A 16524-nucleotide genomic window follows, 5' to 3' on the forward strand; every position below is an offset into this window, starting at 1 on the left:
TTACGAATCTAAATATGTACAAAATTTGATATCTACTAGTTCTCCTAGAGCATACAATTTTCATTCAGTTGGTAGATTTATTGATGACCTTTGCGCTATTAATGATAGAGATGATTTTTTCTCATGTTATAATGATATATATCCGGAAGAGCTACAGTTGAAAGTTGAACATCATGGAACACATGCAACGTTTTTGGATTTAGATATAAGCATTGAAAATAACATCTTTCGCTACAAATTGTTTGACAAGAGAGACGCCTTTCCCTTTTTCATTGTGAGAATGCCACATAAAGATAGTAATTTACCATCAATCATCTTTTACAGCTCTATATATTCTGAGGTCCTACGCATTGCTAGATGCACTCTTCTTTTTGAAGATGTTCTGCCCCGAATTTCAGAACTTTTCAAGCGCATGCTCAATCAGGGAGCTGAAAGATCTTTCTTGCGAAAACAAATAGTAAAGTGTTTTGATAGATTTCCAGAGACTTTTATGAAATTCGGAGAATCTTTAAATGGTTTTTTAGCGCAACTGCATTTTTGAAAAATTGAAACATTTTTTTTTTTTTTTTTTTTTTTTTTTTTTTTTTTTTTTTTTTTTTTTTTTAGTATTATGTATTGTATGTTAGTTTTCTCAGTCATTTTCTTTTTCGTTCTTTCCCGTACAGACGGCTGCACGGACTTTAGGTGTCGAACCGGGTTCTGGGCCTACTTTTTAAAAAATTTGTGTTTTTTGTCGTTTGTCTTGTTCTTGTTCTTGTCTGTTGTTTACCCTTTTTTGTTTCTTTGTATTTGTGTGGGAGTTTTTGTTTATTTTTCTATGTTTGTTAGTTTGTTTGGACTGCGGGTCGGTTCAGGGTTATGCAATCTGGGGGAGGCTGAGTGTTGGACGTCCATAAAACATGTTTAAAGCCGCTGCACCTGTCGCAAGTCAGGGACTCCAGATTGCATTGGTTGGGTTTTTGAGTGGGTTTTGGTGTTTGTGTTTTTCTGCTTGGCTTTTTAAACTTTATGTCTATTGGTCTGTTGGTTCTTTTTCGCATAAAATTCTCATTTCTTGACAGGATGTTTGATTGGTTTGATTTATATATTTAGAAAAATTCAAAAAAATGGAAAAAAAACGTATAATTATAAAAATATTAGTGCCTTTTTATGTTTCATCTTTATTTTATTTCGTATTTTCAACACTTTCTCTCCTTGAGGTCAGATCTCTGATCTTCACCATATATATATATATCAAGATCACTGAAACTTGCTTGACAATGTCTTTTTTCTATATACATTAATATAAGCATGTTAAAAAAAATCAGTTAAGATCTAAAAATAAAATACAAGAAGATTTTCTATAAAAACTACCTAAAAAGTTGGCTTCCTCTGGAAGACCGTTTCCGCTATTGAGCCGATCCGAGTGAAAATAAAACAAGGCAAAACCCAGTGAAAAGACCCAACTCACCTAAACCAAGAAAACCTGAAAAAAGCCTTTATTCTTGATGCTCCGTCTACTGTGTTACATAAGGGCCTGAGAGAACTTAGGAATCTATCTGATTGATGTTATGCTACTCGATTCATGCAAAATATGCTTAAGAAGTAAAAGCCCTAATTGCACTACAAAGTCGAATAAGTGCTCCAATTTTATTTCTTTTTTCTTTTGCCCTTTTTAAATATTTCCTATCTATATAGAAAATATTTGTTAAAACGGTAATCTTTCTTCTCCTTCTCATTCTTCTCCTTCTTCAAGTCTAACGCAGGTTTTGGTCAATTTCGTGAGTTTGTACATTTTGAGTCTCTTTTTAAATCAAGCTCCGGCGGTAAAAACAGTAGGATGTTCTTTTTTCGAGGCAGAAGACGTCATTTCTTCGAGAAATGTCTGTGGTAGATATCCGTACGGCGCTCTATTCTCCTTGTCGATCGGGCAACGTCGGCCGTTTCAGAAGCGTATTGTTGATTGGACCATACTGCTTTGTTTCTAACTGTCAAAACAAAGATGGCAGAAAATAGACAACAACTTTTGCTCTTTCTCGTTACTTTTTGCGAAGCGAATTTATGAGCGAAGCAGTTTTGCTATATTGTGCACGTACCTTTAACTTCTATCCCAAGCGAAAATTTGCTATAAAATTTGCTATATAAATCACATCTTCAAACCGATGATTTTATCAAAATGACCTTGAATGGTTTGGCTTAAAGCCACGAAAAATTTCTCGGTTTGGTAGCTAGGACTGCGAAAAATGCCGTTTTAAAATGGTGTATCCTAGCAGTGAACAGCAAAAAAATTACCGGAAGCCGAAACACGGACTTAGAATCTGAAGTCGATCAGATTGCCGCGCGGGCGGCACGCATCTAAGCAATCTAAGCAGTGGTTCTTCGGTTTTAAATGTTTATTTTGTTGTTAAATGAAAAAAAATTAGTTTGAACGGTGACAGAAAGGATCTTCATCATCCCTCGACTTTTAACAGCAAGTATCATATATCAAATAAGGTCAATCAATGAGAGGTTTTTGCAAGTCGCGCGGGCGGAAGGAGTGCTCTTTTAGTGAACGAAACTTATCTGGCACCCAGATGGTGAAATTTTCTTCCAACACGCTTAAGCTCTGAAGGTCGGGAAAATTTTCAACATCTGGAAGGTTTACATTACGGAATTTTGTGAGACTGCGTCAAGAATTTTGCAGCGGGAGGTCTGGTAACCCAGCCCTCGTTTTCGGGCGGGCGGGATTGGCGGGTCCAACTGAAATATTTCTACCTTTACGGGCAAGGACTGTTGAACCCGACTGAGGATACGGCACATCAAAGGCCGATTATCATTCCTCTCCGATGGGAAATTGACCCGCTCCCTTTAGAGCTTTAGTTTAGCGTGGGCGGCCACTAATCCGCCATCGGAATATCAGATAAGAACGAAACTTACCTTGCAAAAATCAAGTGGATATTCTATGATAAAGAAGTACGGAGGTAAATCAAATTTGTCGAATTTGTCAAGAATTAAATCAAAACTACCCAAGAACCAACAAACCATCTTTGTACATTTTTATTTTTGTTTTATTTTTATGTTTTGTTGATGATTTCATTCGACAGTCGATTCGTGATTTGAATAAAAATGTTCGATCATTCGACGAATATCGTTCGATTTTATTAAGGCACCATTTACACTAGAATAACTAGAAGGAAAAAAAGAGGGATGCGCGGGCGGCGGCGGGTGTTCTGCCACCGTGGATTATGTGGTGTGTTTGGCATTAAGGCTCTTACGACCCTGTCTCTATAGCGGCTTTATTAGAGGGATTTTTAGAGTGTCTCTTATTAATTTTGCTAGCAACTTGCGAATTGAGGTGGAGTCTGGATCGCTTCGCAACCCTTATACAATACGGCTAGTCTTTATATGCTTTGATGAGTTGAATTGGATCATGATTTTTGTACGATTGTCACAAGGAATGGTCGATAGTGAACTTTTCTTAATATTCCTTTCTGGATTTGATGTTTCGTTTACATTCTGTTGGTTTGGCTGGAATGAGCTGGAATGAGAGATTATACAATCTCTCAGTGTAGCTCTAAAGCTCTAAAACAGCATCTAATAACATGAAAACCAGAGTATGATTCTTCAATGGGAATCAAAACTATAAAGTGCACTTACAAACATCAATATATCAGATCTAACAAAATTAAAAACGGCACTGTCATCATTGACAATAAAACAAAAGATTTTCTGTCAAGAGTCTTTTAAACATTCCAACAACTTCCATCGAAATGATCTGTCACAGCTGAGTCTACCATTTTTAACATGGTCCGAGGATTGAGCCGAGAACGCTCGCAGACCGCCCGTGAACTCCCACGCGGGTGAAACATTTATTCTGTCGATCATTTTCTCAAGCGAAGAGTATGCGAAGCGATTCTAGTTTTACGATGGTGCCTCGGATCATCAGTGGATAGTATTCAATTATCATTATCCTTTTATTTTCATTTCTAGAACTTTTGCAAAAAAAAAGAAAAATAGAAAAGTCTATTCACATACTGAATTTGAAAGATCTTCTATGTGGCGTTTTTTTGCAAACTGCAAAAAACTGATTTTTATCCCGCTTTTCCGGGACTTCAGCTTAAGTGCTGGCGTGCAGCATAGGGTACAAAGTCTAAATATGTGTTTCCCACATTTCCAAAATGTGTTACCCATAATTTTTGTATGAAGAGTTAGGTCTACACTGTCTCTTGGCTTGGTCTTGGAAAAACAGGACATTTTATCAACTTTCGCAACAAACTAAGTTCAATTTTGTTTTTATATTTCCATAAATCGTACGAAGGCAAGTGAATAAATCTGACCATGTTATACCTGAAAAATTACATACTTGCAATATAAAAAAAGTTTGCACCCAACGAATGATCCCGACAATGCAACAATGGGAATGGTTGATGAACTGATTTTAGCTAAAAAATTTAAACGTGAAGCAAAATTGACTGGTTAATGATTGAATTTCCCTTGGTTTTTTTATCTACAACAATGAATTAACTGCTGGGGTTAGTGACAGTTAGTGAAAACTCGTTGCGGTTATAAATTTCAAATCTTAAAGCTGATAACCGGATCCGGAACAACACGGCCCCAATATGAAGAATGTTATGTTATACTTCTTAAAAGGTTTATTGCATTGAATATGGATGTAAATAATCTGAAATCACCTCACATGTACAATTAAAACTTTTCTTGAACTTGGAGAATTTCTCCCCCCCGTGCATTTTAAAACGTGGAAAACTTTAGTTGTGAATTTAGAGATCGTCATGGCAAGTTACACACGCGTTATTTGTTAATCCCATCGGGCGATAGGCAATTAGGAAGCGGGCGTTATCTAATTCTCCAATCGGCGCTATCAGTGAAAGTTATCGTGACATGTTATGAAAGGAGTATGATTGATAAACTTGGTGGAGTTATCAAAACAAATTTGTTGTCAAAGAGATTTAACAAGTTAGTGAAAATACAGACCAGATATCAAACAGTCCCATGTTTCGACCAATCGTCCCAAGTTAAAGCAGTTGACGGTATGTACATTTAAAACGTGGAAACTTTTGTGATAAATTTGGAGATTTTCTTACACGTGCATTGAAAACGTGGAAAACTTTCGTCGTGAACTTGACATTTTCTTCCACATTCATTAAAAAATGAGGAAAAATCAAGTGATTTCCTGGCATGACAATTTATTTTATTTTCTGACATTTTTTTGGAAATTTTGATTGTTTCCAAGTATGTGACATTTTTTGCTCTTGCAGCATGCTTTTGGAAATCATAAAATGGCTTCTGTTAGGGGAGTTTTTTCCTATCGACATTTTTTCAGATTATGAAATGTTTCCCAGTATATAAAAATGAGATTTTTTTTTTTTTTTTGCATTCTGTCCGAAAATATGAAATTGTTTCCCTGTTTTGAAAGATTTTTACTTTTTAGCACGTACATTATTTCAAAAAACTCTAAAAGTTACTTTAAATTTCTACATTCTTTACAATATTTTATATATGAAAGTATAATGCAAAATATTTCATCTCATTTTGAAAATATATAAAATTTTCTTTGGTTTTCTTACTGTGAAATATTCTCCTTTTTGTCATTCTTTCATTTTAAATATTTGCCCTTTTTGGAAATCAGCGCTTAAAATAATAATTATATAATCAGTTCTTTTGATGCGTTCAACAACACTCTACTTGGCAGTGCGAGGCCGGGTGACCGCTAGTATAATACTAAAACCCATTTAAAGTCAACCTAACAAAAATTAAAGTTCCAGCCAATTTGATTACTGCATTGTTGTTCTCAGTCGGGTTCAGCTTGGATATATTCCGTGATCCGTAGATTTGAACCTTCATTCATTTTATGAATAATCCTGTAAATACTGGCAATAACATAAATGGAATTTTGGAATTCTTAGGGACTTGTGTTGCTTGATGTTATCTGAGATTTAAAGCACTTTGAAATCTTTTGAGGACATCAATTATTATTTTAATATTTGTAAAGGAAATATTTATCCGCATCATTGCGGCTCTTGTTATTACTTGGATTGCGGTTTTGAAAAACTGAGTTTGCAATTTTTACTAATTTACAAGAACCAGCATATGGTTTCGTGTATACTGTGAGGTTTATATGCGTAAAGAAATAAATTCATGGATGTCACGTTCAAAAATTATATTTAAAAAAAAGTGGACGTGTAAATGGATAAAATAAACAAAAGTCATAAACGTAATGTGTTTTTTATTCCTTCTTAGGCGTAACAGGTGAGCCTGGTATCATTCCAACACCTGGAATATTGAGCCAGACATCTCCTTCATTGATTTTTTGCTTATGTTTATCGGACAATTTCTGTAGCGCTAAATTAAAACCATCACCAATCTCCGTTGAGTTAAAGTAGTCGACGGCTGACATGCGTTGAGAGGCTTCCTCGATACTTTGAAATTTCTTTAACATCGCATAAACTCCTTTCTCAAAGTCTTCCTTTGTGTAAGATTTTCGTCAATCGAGGTGTTGAATTTGAGTCTAGACTCTTGACAGACCACTACCTCCCTGTTCATATCTTGGCACAATGAACCGTTGTGCTCTGCTCTAATAGAAGAAGGGATAACAGAAAATCCTTCGGCGAGGGTTTTTTCTATCCCATAGGGGATGCTCGATCTTTGGCGTAACATCTTGTGTAGTGTAATATTGGCTAATTTGTCTGACGTATATTCAAGAAACTTGAATCGCTCTTTAATCCTTCTACTCATTCCTTTATTGATAGAGGTAAGGAACTTACTCATGTCTGCTGGATACCCGGCAAAAATGAACACCGGATTGACAATATCAGCTGATATTAAGGGATGCATATACCTCATAATAGTTTCCAGAGCCTCTGTACCATGTTTTTGCATTGACTTCTTAGGGCATAGTTGGTAAGCCTCGTCAATAAACATCACCTTCCCATACGCGGACTTGATCACTTCGAGACACTTGTTTGACGTGCTCGAGACAAAACCCGAGACAATCTCTTCCTTTTGGACTTCAACGTCGTCTGGTGATTCTAACAAACCAATATCATACAAGATTCCTGATATAAGCAAGATAAATTTTAAACCAATACTTTCTAAACTAACTGTTTCAGGAATCAATTTGGATCTAAAAGAGATGCAACAATCTAATCATGGTATTATTCACCTAAATATAGTAATTTTGAGGATTCTTCCCTTCCTAATTTTATCTATATTTCTCAGAAATATTAGAGAAATATTGGTATTGCAATTGAAGGACAGTATGAGTTTTGAGTCATACAGTTCTGATAAAGTTTAACTTACCAGCCATACATCTGGCAACCATTGTTTTTTCCGGTTCCTGGGTTGCCACTTAAAATCATATGTAGATTGGAAATGATTCAAAGCAGCAAACGCACCTTGCTGATCGCCCGCACGATCCATCCAAATACTTAGCGCGTCAACACTTCAAGACTGTTCGCATAATTTCTTATACGCGTTCCGATATTCCAGACCCGATCAGTCGAACTTGTCGAACCAATCGAACAATTGAACTAATCGAACTCCATCGAACGATTAAAGTTCAATTAAAATCTAATCGAACTCTAAGATTTTTTAAAAGATTGTGAGTGTTCGATTAAGTTCGATCAATGGGTTTCGGTTCGATCAGTTCGATAAACCATTTTTTTTCGAAAAAGTTTGTGCTGCTCCGCATACCAGGATAATCACGACGACGAACGAAAAATGTAATAGGCTAGTGAAAATACGAAATTTGATTGGTTGAAACTCACTAGCCTGTTAAATTTTCGTCCGTCGTCCTGATTTTACCGATTTACTTAACTTCACTATTAGCTTCTTTTCAAAGCCAAATTCGGAATGTAAATCGGGAAATTACTTTCGATAACGGATTACACACTTTTCCTGTATCAGGATAAAGTTTTTGCAAGCGAGGGAAGATATGAGGATTTAATATCATTGAACTAATCAAAGTTTTTACTGACCGAACTAATCGAACTGCTATTGCTTCAAAAATTGTGAGTGTTCGATTAAGTTCGATTAAATTTTAATTGAACTTTAATCGTTCAATGGAGTTCGATTGGTTCGATTGTTCGATTGGTTCGACAAGTTCCATTGATCGGGTTTGGGCTATTCAGATCTCTGATTCGCTTACTTGGACCCAACCAATCAGAATAGCTGCATAATCATCCTCAGATCAGAATGCAGACGATCTAGGTAAACCAGACCGTAAACATAAGAAATATCAAAATTAAAAAAAAGTTTATGTGCTGGATATCCAGGCTATATGGAAGGCTGAGATGTCCGCTACTGTACAGCAGCCAGCTTACCATGAACCAAAATTTGTTATTTTTTTAGTCCTGAAAAGCTCAAAACTGGAGCCCCCCCCTCAGAAAAATTTTATTGCGCCTTTTTGAAATTGCACCTGGATTTCTATTAATATGTTTGCCCCCCCTTGGAAAGTTTGTGGAAAAAAATCCCCAGCAGATGGCAGAAATGATCGAGGGGAGATAGACAGGTGAGGTGGGAGGAAACTATGTTTAATAACGTATACATTGACTGCCCCACAAATATTGGATGGTATTTTCAAACTTCACTCTAAATGTAAAGGAAAAACCTACAAATGACGAAGGCCTGGCTTTGATCATCAAGTGAATTATTTGTTTACCAGTTGCCAGTATTAATCTTTCTCGAATCCGGGTGATGAGATCATTGGCCATGCAAAATCCTACAATTTCACCACGCGTGATCGTTAAGTTTACAGACCGGAATTTAATTGAAAAAATGAAAAATACTGACTTGGAACTTACCTTGCATGAACCATTTAACTGATATGATTCAGCTTATCGATTCCCGTCTTTAAATTCCTCAAAATCATAATATGATAATATGGTAATATAATAGATTGATTATATATTATATTCATTACATATAAATAACGTAGTATGATAATATAATAACATAACAGCAAATTAAAATTCGCCCTCCAAGTTTTAAATGCAAGGAATTGAACTTGAACATTTTAATGCGAAAAAAGTACACTTTTTAAATGCGAAAAGTTTTACCTTTTAAATGCGAAAAAAAGTCAACTTTTTTAAATGCAACAAAAGTCCACTTTTAAATGCGAAAAATTGCACATTTTAAATGCGAAAAATTGCAGATGTTTAAATGCGATGAAAGTCCACTTTTAAATGCGAAAAATTGCAGATATTTAAATGCGACAAAAGTCCACTTTTAAATGCGAGAAATTGCACATTTTGAATGCGAAAAATTGCAGATATTTAAATGCGATGAAAGTCCACTTTTAAATGCGAAAAATTGCACATTTTAAATGCGAAAAATTGCAGATATTTAAATGCGATGAAAGTCCACTTTTAAATGCGAAAAATTGCAGATATTTAAATGCAATAAAAGTCCACTTTTAAATGCAAAAAATTCCACATTTTAAGGGCTCTGACCATAGTGAATTTTTCATAATTGCCGTGTTTAACCCTATTAGCCCCAAGCTTTTTTGACTTTTGTATCCCCAGGGGGGGGGGTAGAATCTACAGCCCTCGATTATTTTTGATCTAGAAGAGCTATGGCCATGAAATTTGGTACAGATGTTCTCCATCATGATAAAATTTTCCAGGAAGAAAAAAAAAAATTTGATGACATCATTCAAAAACTGATGATGTCATCACAAAATTTCCACCTGTCGGAAAAAAGCCCAAATATATGGTTTACAAAAATGTCTATTACAGTCGAACCAATAAAGATATTTCGATTCTGTTTGAAGATTCTGAAGATTCTGAAAGGTAAAAGACTGTTCTTTAACATAATTGCTGGTTTTGCAATTTCCATGAAGGTTTTTTCTTAAAATCTGTGCTGAAGATGAGTAAAATTTTCAAAATTTGATGACGTCATAAATGATGACGTCATCATTTTCAAAAACTTTCTTTAGATTTTTTAAATTTGTATTATCAATGCCTATCACGTGTCAAAATTTGAAAATGATTGAATAAAAAGTTTAGAAGTTATCAGCACTTTAAAATTTTGAGTTTTAAGGATTTTAGCTGGGTTTCATGTCATGTTACACAATAAAGTCATAAAACCTGATCTGGCCAACCTATGACCCTAAAATTTTGTACAAGTACTCTTAATAAGATTTTATTAAAAGTCAGAAAGTTTCAAGTCGTTTGAAAAATTTTTCTCCGAGATATAAACAAAAGAACTCCAGCGTGGTAGATTCTACCCCCCCCCCCCGGGGCTAATAGGGTTAAAATGTGTTTTCTGACTGATGTAACCAACAAAACTATGGCATGTTATACATTTTCTGTTAGACAAACTATTCCAGAATCTGAAAATTCAAAAATTGCATTGAAAAAATTTGATGAAGAAGAAAATGAAGACTTTTGCGAGGAAGAGTATTTCAACTTTGAAGAGCTTAGTTTCGGCGAAGAAAAAACATTTTGAAAAAATTTTCGCAGTAGATGGTGTATCTTTTACCGAACAATAAAAATTTTTGGGGAAAATTTTTGTAAATGCTTCTTTGTCTCGAAATCTTCAAAATAGTGGTTTTTCATCAATTTTTCATCCGGATTTTGCTTAAAAAAACAGTAATAACTTTTGACACATCTTTTTAGAAAAATTTTCCGCAAAATTTAAAATAGTTCAATTCTTTGCGGACAGTGTAAATAAATTTTGAAACAAAAAAGTTAATTACCCATTAAAACTAAGCACTTTTTGTAAAAGAGGGTGATGCAACATATTTTTAACATCTTTTTAAAGTTCATAACGTCATTTTTGCAATTAAATTCTTAATTACTCTTAAGGGATTCGATTAAAAAGCAATTTATAAAGGCAATTCTTTGTTAAATGTGTTAAGGAACCTGAAATATAACTTTTATGTTCAAATACCAAAATCAATTTTTGGACTATGGTCAGAGCCCTTAAATGCGAAAAATTGCAGAAATTTAAATGCGATGAAAGTCCACTTTTAAATGCGAAAAATCGCACATTTTAAATGCGATGAAAGTCCACTTTTAAATGCGAAAAATTGCAGATATTTAAATGCGAAAAAAGTCCACTTTTAAATGCGAAAAATTGCACATTTTAAATGCGAAAAATGGCATATTTTAAATGCGGAAGAAAATGGTTTTGCAACAAAAGGCGCGTCATATACGACTAGGTGAAAATTGTGTATACTGAACCACAAGTAAGTAAAAGTCCAGTAAATAGTCAAAATCAAAGTCTTCATAAAAGTTTCAATCTCAAAATTTTAAGTAAAACTCATTCTCAACTTTCTCTTATGAAGTCAAAATTGTTGTGTGTGTTGTGTCGCACACGGTGATTTAGGTGTGGATCTCCCTGCATATTTCACCAGACAGTCTAACTAAACCCAGAGGCGCAGTGTACCCTGAAAGAGTACGATTTAAGAAGATAGTAACTGGACGATAGTAACTTCGATCGAATGAATTTTATATTTATATAAAGTGATCACTAATATTTCAATAACTCCAAATAGCTGATCCTTAATATAATTGTCGAAAAAGTCGATAACTCGATAATATCTCCAATTGATGTTATGGAAGTTTAGCTCCAGATCTAAAACGGTAACAAGTCTCTTTTCCAGTAGTACAGTTCGTAATTCTCTAGCTCTCCAGCAGGTTTCGACTCTCCAGCACGCTTCCGACTCTCCAGTATGTTTCCCGACTCCAACACTGATTTTGTGTTTCCGGTATTTATAGTTTTTAGTACTATTAGTGGGATCGTTTAGCATAATTTACGGGAAAACAATAAGATCTAGCTGAAACTTTCTCCAGACCTTCTCTATAGGATGGTTATGCCTCAGGAAAAATTACCCTAAAATCCCACTGGTGAAACATCTCTTTTTTTAAACATTTCTTTTTTCCCCAGGCAAAACCCTAAGGGTGAAATTTTTTAAAAATTTCAAACTCATTTTCAGACATTATCAAGTATTCCATTCGAAAGCTCTCGAAAAACTATATAGAAGACTTTTGAACGGGTATAGCCAATTTCATTACCTAACTCAAGATAATTCACGCAGAGAAGATGCTATTTATGGTAAATTTTGACCAAAGTGTGGCGAAAAGTGGAACTTGCGCATGAAATATCTCGAGTTAGGTAAGGAAATCAGCTATAACCGTTAAAAGTCTTCTATATAGTTTTTCGAGAGCTTTTCAAATGGTATACATGATATTGTCTGGAAATTAGTTTGAAATTTTCAAAAAAATTCGCCCTTAGGATTTTGCCTGGGGAAAATAGAAATGTCCCAAAAAAGGGATGTTCCACCAGTGGGATCAATAGTCACGTTAGTTTAGTTGTCCGCGTCCATTCATGTGGTTGGGATTACTTCCTCGATCCCAGGTCATAAATCTTTCAGTGTGGTGCGTAGATTGATTCAGTCTTTTGTTGTTTTTTTTCTCGATTATCTCAGTGTGTCAGTGGTATGCACAGATATCTGTAAAGCCCGAATGGCTAGATAGGCAACTTTAAGCTTTTTTCAGCAAAAAATATTGTTGCTATTGTTTTTCAAAACCTGCGAAGCTTCTGATTGGTCCATCACTGAAATTCTATTGTAATGTCACGCGACTCTGGTAGGAAATCCTTCCAAAGACGAGCTTCACTTTTTGACCAAGGCCGCTTATCTAGCCCTTCGGGCTATATATCATTGGTGGTATGTAAGATGTTAGTCACGCTTGGGCTAACGGGGTTGGCAGTCCGTTTTCCTCGATGATCTTCTTGCGTGAATCTATTCAATGTGAATGGTATATGATGATTTTCCATTGGCTGAATGCTGGTAGCTAGAGGTCTTTTCCTTCGTAAGCACGTTGGACTTGAATGGAGAATGTAGATTGTTTATTTTGGGATGAGTGATGTTTTCTCAAAATATCTCTACTGTCACAGTTGTATCAAAAAATCAATACGCCTATTTCTATAAGATATAATTTCTTCTTTGCGCATACCAATTATGACGTCACATAATCTGTCTCTTGTGAATTGTGTGTATCATAAAAGTAAAGTCATTAAAGTGATCACGCGACACTCCCCACCATGAAATAATCGTAATTCAAGGGCGTGTCTGTCAAAAGTTCATCAAATGTTTCATCGAGCGTAGTATGTAGTAAGCATACGTATCAGTTCATAATTTGTAAATCAACCCAGTTCATGTACGTAATCAGTTCTATCATCATACTCAGTTCATAGTATGTAATCAAACACTGAACGTAAGAAGCACGTTGCTACGGATTCACGTAACAATTTAATCACGTATTGTTGATCATCACGAACTGTTGGACATCACGAATTGTTGGACATCACGAATTGTTGGACATCACGAATTGTTGGACATCACGAATTGTTGGACATCACGAATTGTTGGACATCACGAATTGTTGGACATCACGATTGTTGGACATCACGAATTGTTGGACATCACGAATTGTTGGACATCACGAATTGTTGGACATCACGAATTGTTGGACATCACGAATTGTTTGACATCACGAATTGTTGGACATCACGAATTATCGTACATCACGAATTTTTGGACATTACAAATTGTTGGATATCGCGAATTGTTTCTAGAGAGACTCATAGAAAATGCTGGCTAATCACAGTCAACATTTGCTTGACATCATCAAGCTTGAATTGATTGGGAAACGCTGATTCCAAGTGTCAACGTCAGTTGAAAGATTCAGGAACACGAAATTTAAAGAAGAAGATAAAAGAAAACATCACCTGCAACTGCAGCATTGCCAATTGCTCAGGTGAATTATTGAGTCTGCAAGCGAAGCCATTGTTCCGAGCTCTGTCAGGATGCCAACTTCATCGAATGATCTGATAAGAACCAATGATCGGTTAGCACGTTTAGTAAATCGGAATAATTGTTCCTGATGATTCTTGTACTTCACAGTGACTTGTCTGATATCATCATCCTTGCCTTTATGAACACTGTCGATCATTCCATATTGATAAGTATTGCTGATGTTTGATTCATTCTTGAGAAATAAAACGACGTCTCGTTTGGATGGTTGCTTGTCTAAATTGAACCACTTCTCTTGAGCCATCAACTTTGGAACATGAGATGATAACCAAACTTCAAACCATGCATCGAAGCTTTTGTTGTTCGCCTCAATGATTCTGTTTGGGTGCACCACTGACAATAATTCTCCTTCGGGACTCCGTTCATTGTTTCCACCCATTTGAAGTCTGTTGGGTGTCAATAAGTCAATTGATTCGAAATCAGATACTTTGTTTTTGATTCCAATTGGCAAGTTGTTGATTGAGTTGGCGATCTCGGCTGCCAATGTCTCATTGCCATTGCAACAATGATAGACGTTCGTTAGAGATACTTCGTTCCAATGATTTGTTGACTTCTTGAATTCGTCTCTCAACCTTTCCATGTAAATTATGTCCACCGACTTGACACGAGTTGAATTCTACACCAACATCTTGATGTAGTTGATTGGTAGCATCTTTGAAGTTTAGCCTCATGTCTTTGCAACCTTTCAGTAGTTGTCCTCCTTCATCACAGTAGAGAACTTTTTGAAATCCAGCATCACAAGCAAAGCGTATGAAGGCTTGAATAAAAGCTGGTGTGGAGTAATCATCCATAACCTTGATTGATGTAGAAGATGTAGTGCAACAACAAAACACTACAAGCCATATCTTGATCGTTGCTCGTTTGTTGTGAGGTGAGTAAGCTTTGAATGGACCTGATAAGTCAATCTGGCACATACAGAATGCAGGAGCAATAGTGAGACTTGACTTTAGAATTGGACCCATGGCTACATCAATTGCTTTCTTCTCAAGATATCTGCATCTTGGACATGATCTTTTGATAGCTTTGATAATGGATCTTGCTTCAATGATGTAGGCCTGTTTGAGAACAGCCCTCAATGTCGTTTCTACTCCTCGATGACAAACTTTTCGACCATTCCAGTGTACATCATTAATGATTGCATATGCTATTGGTGAGTGTTTGTCAACCAATGGTTCACAAAAGCTTATTGAGGACAGATCTTTCATGGCTTCTGTAAATCTTCCTGATACAGTGATGTCATCACATGAGAGGATTCGTCCAGTGTAAACAAGTATACCATCTTTGAGCCTTGATATCTTCTCATACTTCTTTTTGGGTAAAAAGTGTTGAATCTCACTTGTGTATTTCCTGAAGTAGTAAGACTTTGCTTTTACTGTGTCTGAAGTTGATGTGAACATGATCCATGGAAAAGTCTTTGATTTGGAAGAATCAATACGACGAGTGAGAAACAGTCTGATGAATTTTATCACGTAAGTCATTATTCGAATGACTCTTGTAAAGTTGTATGAGTTTGGATCGACAAGATACTGTAAGAAGGTGTAATGTTTCTTTACTTCAGGTGGAACTTTTGATTCACTAACGTAATCGCTTTGTTGAGGATAGGTTTCTTTGTCAGCTTCCTTGATCTCTGATGTATCAAGTGTCAAACCTCTGATGGGAGTTGTTGGAAAGCTTGCCTTGTTCTTTGACATCCATTCAAATCCTTTGATCCAATCTGAATCCATAAATATCTTCGATGGAGCATCCTCTTCTTGTTCCAAGATCAGCAATCATTTGCTTTGAAGTTACACAATACCAATCAGTTGGTGAAATAAATCGACGAATTTCTATCACTCTGTTTCGTACCCATTGCTTGAGAGGCTTGCCCTCGTTTCCAATCCAATGTAATACAACTTGACTGTCACAAAGTTTGACTGAAGATTTGTGAAGCCCACCAAGTGATCTTTTGACAACTTCACTTGTGTAGACGTTGAGGAGTGCAGCAATCATCTCTGCTCTTGGCTGTATGATACGATCAGGAAGTATTTTCGATCTAGCAAACAATAGTTGGCAGTAGTAGTCACCATCACGCTTTTTGATTCTTGAGTAGATGGCCGAGTATGCAAGTTGAGGACTAGCATCCCCTGTATCAATTGTTTCGATGGTCAATGATTCAGCATCATTTGGTACAATACATCGTTTGAAGTAAATCGAGTTCATCTCTTGCATCATTTTAAAGTTATTCTTCCAAGTTGGTTTGAGTTCATTGGGAATAGGATCATCCCAATCAAGTTTTCGAGTGGTTAAGTCATGTAGATCTAACTTGAATCTCGCTGTGAGGGGTGTCATTTTACCAAGTAAGTCATATATCTCTCCCACTTTGGATGCACAATGACGTTTGGTGAGCCTATCTGGGATTGAATTGTCTTTTACTGGTGGTTTCTTACCACGTCGACGTTTGGCAAAGCTCTCCAATGTTCAATGACATCAAGTCACTTTTTGGAAACCATTTCAATCCAGAACAGTCAAGGAATTGCCATCGTCAGATAAGTTCTCCTTGGGATCTTCACCGCTGAGAGTACATAATTCCCTTAAGTTTGTAACCACCTCTATTGACAATTGTTTCGAGCTCCTCAGATCTTAGTTTGGCTATTTGATATGAAGAGTCACCACTAATGCAGTCATCAACATAGATGTCTTGTTTGATGATTTGACTTGCTTCAGGAAATTCATCCTTGGATATGTCATCT

At 35.9% G+C, this 16524-nt stretch overlaps 2 protein-coding genes across 2 annotated transcripts; both read right to left on the reverse strand.

The window, feature by feature from the left end:
• Positions 1–14283: 14283 nt before the first annotated feature.
• On the reverse strand, positions 14284–15486 carry LOC136809782 (uncharacterized). The gene has a single exon (XM_067066339.1). The coding sequence runs from the start codon at positions 15484–15486 to the stop codon at positions 14284–14286; it is 1203 nt and encodes a 400-aa protein (XP_066922440.1).
• Positions 15487–15490: 4 nt separating this feature from the next.
• On the reverse strand, positions 15491–16123 carry LOC136809783 (uncharacterized). Its single transcript, XM_067066340.1, has one exon. The coding sequence runs from the start codon at positions 16121–16123 to the stop codon at positions 15491–15493; it is 633 nt and encodes a 210-aa protein (XP_066922441.1).
• Between the last annotated feature and the right edge of the window lie 401 nt (positions 16124–16524).

This window comes from Clytia hemisphaerica, unplaced genomic scaffold, assembly GCF_902728285.1.
Source record: "Clytia hemisphaerica strain Z4C2 unplaced genomic scaffold, Clytia hemisphaerica genome assembly, whole genome shotgun sequence".
NCBI classification, from domain to species: domain Eukaryota; kingdom Metazoa; phylum Cnidaria; class Hydrozoa; order Leptothecata; family Clytiidae; genus Clytia; species Clytia hemisphaerica.